Below are 10,811 nucleotides of genomic sequence, written 5' to 3' on the forward strand. Positions count from 1 at the left end.
TTCCACAGTTTAACATAGACGAGCTCCAAGCCTGGGCTGCACGATACATGAGCATCGAAGAAAATGTTGTGGCAAGGAAGAGAGCATACAAAGCTCCCCCTCTTAATCCCAAATATATAAAAAAGAGACAGGTGGGAAATATGAAACATGTACTCTCCTAAACACCCCAAGAGAGACCATTCTCAAAGAAGCCTTTGCAATGGAATTGGTCTGACTACCAAAACCTATACCTACACCCTCAAATGTTGACCCAACAAAGAGATGCATTTACCACTAAAATCATGGTCATACCACTGAAGAATGCTACAAAGTGCAGGACCTTATTGAAGAACTCATTTGGTTAAGAGCTCTAAATCGATTTGCTTAGAACAACGAAGCTGGTAGAGGTGGAGGACGCGGAGGACGGGGGAGAGGTAGGGGCTTCCAAGGTAGACATCAAGGGCAAGCATGGGGTGCACTACCCTCAACAGAAGTTGCAACTCCCCCTCTTAATCACCCCTCAACCTACGCAAGAGGCCGATTAGACCATAGAAGTTGCAACTCCCCCTCATAATAACCCCTCAACTTACATAGGAGGCTGACTAGTCCACATTGTTGGAAGAATGTACGGGCATGGTATGCACCACCCGTAGGTTTCGCCGGTGGAGGAAGTTCTAAATCATTGTGAAAAAGACATATGAGAAGTGTTAATTACAATCAGCTATTTAACTTCTCGGATGCTACCCACTATAATCTTTACAAACACCAACTTTTTCCTAAATGATCCTGATCATGATGATCCTATGGTCATCATAACCACAATAACAAGTTGGCGAGTTTGTAAAATTCTTATTGGTTAGGGAAACTTAACCGACATGCTATATTGGTCTACTCACTAGTGCAAAAAGAAGAAAAGGGTACTCTTTATTTAGTGCGGCTTTTGCGCTACCCGCTTTTGTAAAACACGCGGTGACATTTTTAAAATTATTTTGATTACGAATGTGGCTATTTGTATAGCTGCACTTGTATATCAAAGCGCTTGATTTATGAATGCGGCTATTTGTATAGTCGCACTTGTAAATCAAAGTGTTTTGATTTACGAATGCGGCTTTACCTTTAGCCGCAATCGTAAATCTTTTTTTACCCTAAATTTTGAAGCGCGCCACACACAATTTCATACTTTCTTTCTCGTCTTTGTTTTGTTTCGCGTTTGCGCTCTAAGTTCATCTTCTTCTGCTGCATCTGCATTCCATTTGTGCAAATGTAAGTTTCTTGACCTCTCTTTCTTCCTCTTCATCTTCACAAATATATGCATAGATGTTTTCATTTTGCTTATATATGTTTTTTTCCTTGCATTGGTGGTCTCGAAGCACTACATTTGCACAATAATAATAATAATAATAATAATAATAATAATAATAATAATAATAATAATAATAATAATAATAATAATAATAATAATAATAATAATAATAATAATAATAATAATAATAATAATAATAATAATAATAATAATAATAATAATAATAATAATAATAATAATAATAATAATAATAATAATAATAATAATAATAATAATAATAATAATAATAATAATAATAATAATAATAATAATAATAATAATAATAATAATAATAATAATAATAATAATAATAATAATAATAATAATAATAATAATAATAATAATAATAATAATAATAATAATAATAATAATAATAATAATAATAATAATAATAATAATAATAATAATAATAATAATAATAATAATAATAATAATAATAATAATAATAATAATAATAATAATAATAATAATAATAATAATAATAATAATAATAATAATAATAATAATAATAATAATAATAATAATAATAATAATAATAATAATAATAATAATAATAATAATAATAATAATAATAATAATAATAATAATAATAATAATAATAATAATAATAATAATAATAATAATAATAATAATAATAATAATAATAATAATAATAATAATAATAATAATAATAATAATAATAATAATAATAATAATAATAATAATAATAATAATAATAATAATAATAATAATAATAATAATAATAATAATAATAATAATAATAATAATAATAATAATAATAATAATAATAATAATAATAATAATAATAATAATAATAATAATAATAATAATAATAATAATAATAATAATAATAATAATAATAATAATAATAATAATAATAATAATAATAATAATAATAATAATAATAATAATAATAATAATAATAATAATAATAATAATAATAATAATAATAATAATAATAATAATAATAATAATAATAATAATAATAATAATAATAATAATAATAATAATAATAATAATAATAATAATAATAATAATAATAATAATAATAATAATAATAATAATAATAATAATAATAATAATAATAATAATAATAATAATAATAATAATAATAATAATAATAATAATAATAATAATAATAATAATAATAATAATAATAATAATAATAATAATAATAATAATAATAATAATAATAATAATAATAATAATAATAATAATAATAATAATAATAATAATAATAATAATAATAATAATAATAATAATAATAATAATAATAATAATAATAATAATAATAATAATAATAATAATAATAATAATAATAATAATAATAATAATAATAATAATAATAATAATAATAATAATAATAATAATAATAATAATAATAATAATAATAATAATAATAATAATAATAATAATAATAATAATAATAATAATAATAATAATAATAATAATAATAATAATAATAATAATAATAATAATAATAATAATAATAATAATAATAATAATAATAATAATAATAATAATAATAATAATAATAATAATAATAATAATAATAATAATAATAATAATAATAATAATAATAATAATAATAATAATAATAATAATAATAATAATAATAATAATAATAATAATAATAATAATAATAATAATAATAATAATAATAATAATAATAATAATAATAATAATAATAATAATAATAATAATAATAATAATAATAATAATAATAATAATAATAATAATAATAATAATAATAATAATAATAATAATAATAATAATAATAATAATAATAATAATAGTTCTGGCCGATTGACCTAGTCACTGGTTGACTCCAATCCCAAGCTCTGGCTCCGTCTATCTCTGGTGGAATCTGTTCTCCCCTTTTCTATGTTGGAACGCGGCTTCATTGAGACAGAGGCTTATAGAAACAAGAAGTAACTAGTTTCACTCTTAGAAACAACCCACCTTTACTTGGGATCTCAAGTCCCTTTTATAGCCTACCTCTTGTAACAACTTTCTATCACGAAAGTCTCCTCTCAACTGAAAGCCTATGCAATAGGAAGATATTATGTTCTAAGGCACACTTTCATAGTGTCGCAACTAAACAAAACTCTTCCTTTCTAGAGTGCATAAAATCTTAACAGAATAACCACCAGGGTATGCACTAAGCGCAACCCTAGGTTGATTACTACCCCTTGCTGACCGTCCGGGCCTTACGCAGAAAGGGTTACATTAATTATACAGGAAAAGAGTAAACACACCTCTCGAGCCTAAACACATGGCCCAATAGCCGAGCTGGCCTGTCTGAGACAGATGCTGAGTTCCGACCAGCGAACACTGAGCTCTGAGCGCTCTGGTCCAGTACACAGACTCGAGCTGAGCTTGCTTCAACGAAGAGGCTTCTTGCTATCCCGTGGTGCTTACGTGTCTCATAGGTAGTGGCGCATGCAGCGCGACGCACCTGACCTTTTATCAACGGCTGGGAAACATTATCGCTTGCCCTTCCCAATGCTGAGTTTTATAACGTTCGAAAACTTCATCGTTTCTTACTGTTCCATCTCCCTTTCACAAAACCTTCGTGCCTTTCTTCAAACTTTTGGACCTCTTTCCTCATCCTGGGCAACCTCCTCGCCTCAACGTGTTCTTTGAAACAAGGTACCCCCTCTCCTTTTATCATGATCGTATCAACTATTCTGGGACTGTTTCTGCTTTCATTCGATTATGATTTCTATCTCTGCTAGCTTCGTTATTTTTCTTGAATGTGCGTTGTTCACAATGCCTGAATGTGTGCATGTACCTTGCTTGTTTGCTTTTCTTGTTTTAGATATACTGAGTGATGGATTATCGAGCCATGTACCCATGGGCCTCTGATACCCTCTTAGGAGAAACCTCCATATATACCTCCCACGAGGAAATAGTGCTTTATATGAAAAGCGAGCGCCCAAAAAATGTATCTTTGGTATAAATCCTTGGACCAAGATGGTCTTTTTTGTTACTTCTACACCACCGTGTTCAAGAAAGTCCTCATCCGCCTTCCCATGTACAATTTCGAAAAAGAACTCCTTACCGAAATAAATGTCGCCCCAGCCCAGCTACATCCAAATAGTTGGGCGTTTGTTCAAGGTTTTTCCATCCTCTGCACCCATTTTGGCCATCTGCCATCAGTGGAGGTCTTCCTCTACTTCTTTGAGGCCAAATGCCTTGGGTGTCCTTCAACAGGGTAGTTGGGAGCGCCTTGTTATCACTCTTCCAGCAATCTTACAATGGCTTCAAAGGCAAATTCTTGAAAATCTGCTACAACAAGAGGGACCCAACTCTTCTAGATGGATTTCTCTTGTATTGGACTGAGAAGCCGAGATTCCAAGGCACAAGATGCTTGGATGAAATGCCCCAACGGGAACAAGAGGTTTGCCTCTTCTTCTCCAGCTTGAAAGTGGTCTTTGACACCGCCGTCCTCATAGGCCAAGAGTTCTTCGCAGTGGGACTTTAGGCGTATATTGGTATCTCTCATTCCTTTACTCTTATTGGTGTTTGTCTGCATATCTATTTACTGAATTTCCCTTGTTTCTTATGTAGACAGCATGTTGGGTACACTCAACAAGAAGGACTTGGCGGCAAGGGCCAAAAAGATGAAGGTTGTTGCCTAAGCTTCTCCTGCTAAGGATCTGAAGCTCAAAGCTGTTGCTGAGGTCACCCCCGCCGATGACGAAGAAACCTACTCTGGGCCAGTCTTTAAGAGGAGGTGAAAGGCTACTGTTGAACCTGCTGAGCATTCTGCCTCAGATGGCCGTGCGCCATCTCCTCAAGCCCCTCACCAGTTCACCTCCTTCTCGAGATATAGCAGTGCAGGAGAGCGTGGGTGCAAGTGCGCCAGTGGGAGGACTGTGGTATCCCACCTTGGATGCCCCTACTTTCCTTGAGAAGACCATTCTATCCGCCCATGCCAAGAGAAATTTGAGAGCTTGGAGGAAGACCAGCTGGTGGAGCAAGCAGTGAGGCAACTGGGGCAAGCCTTGGCTGGGAATTGCCTGGCCATCTCCAAACTAAGGGGATGGAAAGGCTCCGCTAAAGAGGAATCTCATAAGGTTGTCGAGCTCTCACGACAGGTGGATGGTCTTCAGCATGAAATGGCCAAACTTCACCAAGAGCAAGAAGATTCTAGGGCTCTCCTGATTGAGAAGTCCAAGGAAGCCCTAGATTTATCCAACAAGATTGCGGAGCTCCAGGCTGAAGTGGAAAAGTTGAAGGAGGAGCCGGCCAAGAGAGGTGAGGAGCTGGTCCATAAGGACAAGAAGCTGGAGAAGGTCAAGGAGGTCCTCACCGATGATGTTGCCAACTCGTATATGACGGGTTTTGAGGATGTCGTCGCCCAAGCTTCGGGAATCTACCCTGAAATGGATTTCTCCCAACTTGGTTTGGGAAACACTGTGGTAGATGGGTGACTGGTGGACGAGGAAGAGTCTTGAATTAACTTTTAATTAGTTGTCTTTTGTAGCTCTTCGAACAATTTCTCTGAACTTTTGTATATATTAACACCTTTATTTATTTACCTTGCTTAAATTTGTCATACCTCAACTAAGGTATCAGTGATGCACATCGTGGTAAACACGAATATCATAACTTAACCAACTAAAAATGTAGTATATTGATTAAGCATGGTAAACCATAAAGGCCCTTGGCGGAGTCATTTCATGGATGACTTGTACCTTCTAACTACGAAGGATGTCACACTTGCTTGAGCATTGACTAACTATACGAGCAAGGGATTCAAATTTTTCAATTTGGTTGTGTAGGACTTGTGCACTTGGAAATTTTATTCGCACACATCCTTCCCCAAGGCTTGGGGTGACTTGAGCATCTGACTTGGGGCCAATTTTTACGCCAAGTATGCCATTGAATGACCTTTTGATGCTGAGAGTATCTAACTTGGGCGTTAGCTCACACGCCAGGTCTACTCTTTAATAATTTTCTTCACTTGGAGTATCTGACTTGAGTGTTGGCTTACACACCAAGTCTACTCTTAACACCTTTGTGGTGCAATGCTACCCACAAGGTTAATTTTGGTTCTTTTCCGCAGAGTACCTGAACTTGGATGGTTCCCCCATGCCGAGGTGGGTCACTCTTTATACCCTTAGCTACGCGCTCTTAGGTATTGTTTAATCGAGGTTTAGCACCTTCTAGACTCATAATCTTACTGAGAAGAGAGCGTACTATCTCATGGTATATGCTTTAGGGTGCCTGGACTCAAAATCTTACCAGGCCAGGTCATCTTTCCCCAACTCAAACCAAACGATCTTAGTTGTGGCTAACTGAGCTTAGAGTTTTACTGAGCAAAGGTCGTCCTATCTGATATCCTAGTTATAGATATTTCTTTCATAACCTTTTGACCTTTAAAATGTCTGAACTAGGTGTCATCTCATGCGCCATGTCTACTCTATTAAGGCCTTTCGGTTGGAGTATCTGACTTGGCTTACATGCCGAGTCTACTCTTTAAACAATTTTTATTACTTGGAGTATCTGAGTCGAGTGTTGGCTTACACGCCAAGTCTACTCCTTGACCCCGAGGTAGGTCAGTCTACCTGGCCTTGGCTAAATAATCTTAACCCTATTCAACGCGCCTAGACTTAGAGTCTTACTGAGAGGAGGTTTCCCATCTGAATAGTATGATCGTCGAGTAAACTAAGCCCTGGAGTCTTACCAGAGGAATAAATGGCCTCGTTTAATTGTCAATCATGCACACTTTGCACTTACTCGAACAACATAGCGGTCAAGTTGCCTTCTTGTGTGTTAACGAAGTATCCTGGCAAAACATCTTTTCCAAGAAGAGTTTTCATTGGGCGACCTCATTAAAAAACCTCGGTAAGGGAAAAAGAGTGTCCCTTTATTTATTCAAATTGTTTATAAGATTGACAAAACACATTAACTGAAATAAAACTTGAGATTGGCCCCATTCCACGTTTGGGGTATAGCTCCACCCTTTGGAGTCTCGAGTCTCTATGCTTCATTTACGAGTACCTCTAGCACGCGGAATGGGTCAGTCCACTTGGGAGGCAACTTGTTCTCTAACTGGTGAGGGTGAGCCTTTCGCGTCACTAGGTCGGCAACTTGGAACTGCTGAGGTCTCAGCTTGGACCTTTGTTTCTGCTCCACCCTTCTCTTCGAGGCTTTAGCTTTGACACGCGCTTGCTCTCACACCTCGTCAAGTAACTCTAACTTCACCATCCTCCCTTTGTTAGACTCTTCTATCACGAAGTTTAGGAATCACGGTGAGCTCTCCTGGATATCCACAGGGATCACGGCGTCTTATCCATATACCAGACTGAAGGGTGTTTCCTTCGTGGTGGATTATGGAGTAGTGTGGTAGGCCCACAAGATTCGAGGTACCTCATCAGCCCAAGTCCCCTTAGCCTTCTCTAAACTCCTCCTCAGACCTCTGAGTAAGACTCTGTACACAGCTTGCCCAGCTGCTGGCTTGCGAACTAAATGTCGTTGTCAGACACTAAACGTTTTGGAATCCCAAAACGACAAATGATGTTTTTCCACACGAAGTGCTGAACCCTGTGGGTAATTATCTGTGCCACTAGTTCAACTTCGACTCCAGGATTATACCAGCACTGCGAACCTGCTGGTTAGAAGAGCCATCCACGGGGAAACCCATTGAAAATCCTCACCGTTTACTTGAGGAGCTTCTGAGAAGAGCTCCACCACAAAGTTAGCATAAATCTGGCCCTTGATAGGTCCCCTAGGTTCGTACTGCACATCGAACTCGAACAACTCGACTGCCCAGTGTACCATCCGACCTGCCACGTCAGGTTTCTAGAGGACCTTTTGTATGGGAATGTTGTTCATGACGATCACTGTGAAGCTTTGGAAGTAATGGCGGAGCCGCTGAGTTGCGAATACAATCGCCAAGGCTGCTTTCTCGATGGCCTGATAGCGCACCTCCGGCCCTTGCATCACCTTACTCACAAAGTATATCGGCTTCTGAACCTGATCCTGTTCCAGTACTAGGATCGAGTTGATCGCTCGATCTGTCACCGCGAAGTAGAAGCGAATGGGAGTACCTGGAAGCGGCTTGCAAAGGATAGGCGGGCTGGCCAAGTACTCCTTCAACTTGAGAAACTCCTCCTCACACTCGCTAGTACATACGAAACAATTATATTTTTAAGACACTGGAAATAAGGATACCCCTTATCTCCTCTTGCTGACAAAAATCAGGACAGGGCGGCCATCCACCCAATCAACTACTGTATCTCTTTTATAGTGGCAGGGCTCCTCATCCCTATGATTGTTGCACACTTATCGGGGTTTGATTTTATCCCCCGTTCAGTGAGCAAGAACTCTAAGAATTTCCCTGCCTATACCCCAAATACACATTTTTCAGGATTCAACTTCAAATCATACTTAGCTATTGTGGCAAATAGCTCCTCCAAATCAGCAACATGTTGGTCACTATCTAGCGAGGTGACCATGTCGTCCACATATGCCTGCACATTTCGCCCTATCATAGGGGCGAGAATCCTATCCATCAACCTCTAGTAGATCGCTCTGGCGTTATTCATCCTAAAGAGTATGACCTTGTAACAGTAACTGGAGAGCTCGGTCATGAACGCAGTCTTACTTTCGTCGCGGGGGTGCATACGAATATTGTTGTACCACGAGAATGCGTCTAAAAAACTAAGTTGACAAAGGCGTCGATGCTAGGCAGCGGATACGAATCCTTAGGGCAAGCCTTGTTCAGCTCGGTGAAATCAACGCACATCCTCCACTTCTCGTTCGCCTTCTTGACCAACACAACGTTCGCTAGCCACTCAAGGTACTGGATCTTCCTTATGTGGCATGCGCTGAGAAGCTTCTGGGTTTCTTTCCGAATAAGTAAGTGTCTCTCCTCATTGAACTTCTTTCTCCTTTAAATTACGGGCTTGACCTTCGTGTCCATCGTGAGCCGGTGGCACAAGAAGTCAGGATCGATGCCTGACATATTAGAGGAAGATCACGCAAAAGCGTTTAAGTGCCTTGCTATTACCTTGGTGGTCTGATCTTGCACCTCCTGGCCTAGCGACGTGCCGAGCTTGAACTTCTTTCCCACAATTTCTTTCTCCTGAACCTCACCTACAGGCTCAGGTTGCCTCTTGTTGGCGATCTCTACGCGAGTGATCCTTTCAGGCCCCTGTGGTTGGTCGGCGACCACACATATTCATTTCTTCTTCTTCAGGATGTTCTCATAACACTTCCTCGCCGCCTTCTGGTCAGACTTGATAACGATTACCCTTCCCTCAAGGGAGGGTAACTTCATCTTCATGTGCCTTGTTGAGGCCACCGCACCTAATCTGTGCAAGGCAGGTCTACCCAAAAGTATGTTATAAGCTAAAGCTGCATTAAAAACTAAATACCTAATATTGGTCATACGAGATGTGGTGCCATCTGAGAAGGTCGTCCTTAACTCCACATGGCCCCTTAGTTCAATCTGGTCTCCAGTGAAACCAAACAAGCAACCATTGTAAGGTCTCAGCTGGTCGGATGACAATTGCAATTTGTTGAAGGTCCCCCAGAACATCACATCGACCGAGCTGCCTTGGTCGATGAGGACCCTGTGTACTCTTCTTCCTACTATCACGATCGAGATCACCATTGGATCATTCTCATGTGGGACTACATCTCTCAAGTCAACCTTGGTGAAGTAGAGGTCAGGCTTGACCGGCCAATTAGGCTCTCGCACGTCTATTGTCATTACCTCCCTCGCGTACCTCTTAGACTGAGAGGCGGTGCAACCTCCTCCCGAAAATCCTCCCAAGATTGTATTAATCTTGCCATGGACAGGCACCTCGTGCCTTTGGTCCGTTGATTGCAGATCCTCCTTCGGTCCTTCCTGGTTCCCTCCAAGGTATTCCTTCAAGAAATCATCCTTCACCAGCCCTGCCAACTGGTAGCCGAGAGTTATGCAGTGCTCCACGTCATGCCCGAAGGCTTTGTGGAAATCACATTAAATCTCCTTGCGTGGCCCCAAATTCCTATCAGACTTTGGGGGGAACCTCAGCTGGTCTTCCATACCTGGCATAGCCATCAATTCCTTGTAAGACATTTTGAACTTAGGTCGAAAAGGCAATTCGTCTTTCGCCCTCAACCTAGTTTGGTTCTTTCTCGGCGCATAAGGTGCTCGGTAGGTGTCTGACCTCTTCCTGATCACAGCCTCATGCACTCTCATCGGTTGAGCTCGAACGCTTTCTCTGGGTTTGGCCTGCCCTGTGTATGAACTTCCGCGCTTTACTGTCATAGCCTCCTCTGCAGTGATGTGGGAGATAGCCTGGCGTTAGATCTCTCTAAAAGTCCTTGCTCGGTTTCTGATTAGTGAATCACTGAATGACGCTAACATAATCCCTTGCCCAAAGGCATGGACCATCAAAGCCTCGTCCTGAGTCTGGAGTTTTACCACAAACGCCCCAAACCTGTTCAAGAAGTCTTTCAAAGGCTCTCCCTGCCTCTGTTTCTCCCC

At 38.4% G+C, this 10,811-nt stretch overlaps 1 protein-coding gene across 1 annotated transcript; it reads right to left on the reverse strand.

Moving 5' to 3' along the window:
• Positions 1 to 9,515: 9,515 nt before the first annotated feature.
• Positions 9,516 to 10,592, reverse strand: LOC137815499 (uncharacterized). The gene is made up of 2 exons (XM_068618616.1): positions 10,370 to 10,592; positions 9,516 to 10,285 (listed from the first exon to the last, which is right to left on the reverse strand). The coding sequence occupies exons 1-2, from the start codon at positions 10,590 to 10,592 to the stop codon at positions 9,516 to 9,518; spliced, it is 993 nt and encodes a 330-aa protein (XP_068474717.1).
• Positions 10,593 to 10,811: the final 219 nt, after the last annotated feature.

The sequence above is a fragment of the Phaseolus vulgaris genome, chromosome 10 (assembly GCF_051622355.1).
Source record: "Phaseolus vulgaris cultivar YP4 chromosome 10, ASM5162235v1, whole genome shotgun sequence".
NCBI classification, from domain to species: Eukaryota; Viridiplantae; Streptophyta; class Magnoliopsida; order Fabales; family Fabaceae; genus Phaseolus; species Phaseolus vulgaris.

What these genes read in the sequence shown, in the direction of transcription:
- LOC137815499 (XM_068618616.1), bottom strand. Translation starts at nt 10,592, where the DNA reads ATGACAGTAAAGCGCGGAAGTTCATACACAGGGCAGGCCAAACCCAGA. An exon ending in GGAATTGATGGCTATGCCAG is followed by an intron (nt 10,286 to 10,369) that starts GTATGGAAGACC and finishes ATTTCCACAAAG; the next exon opens with CCTTCGGGCATGACGTGGAG.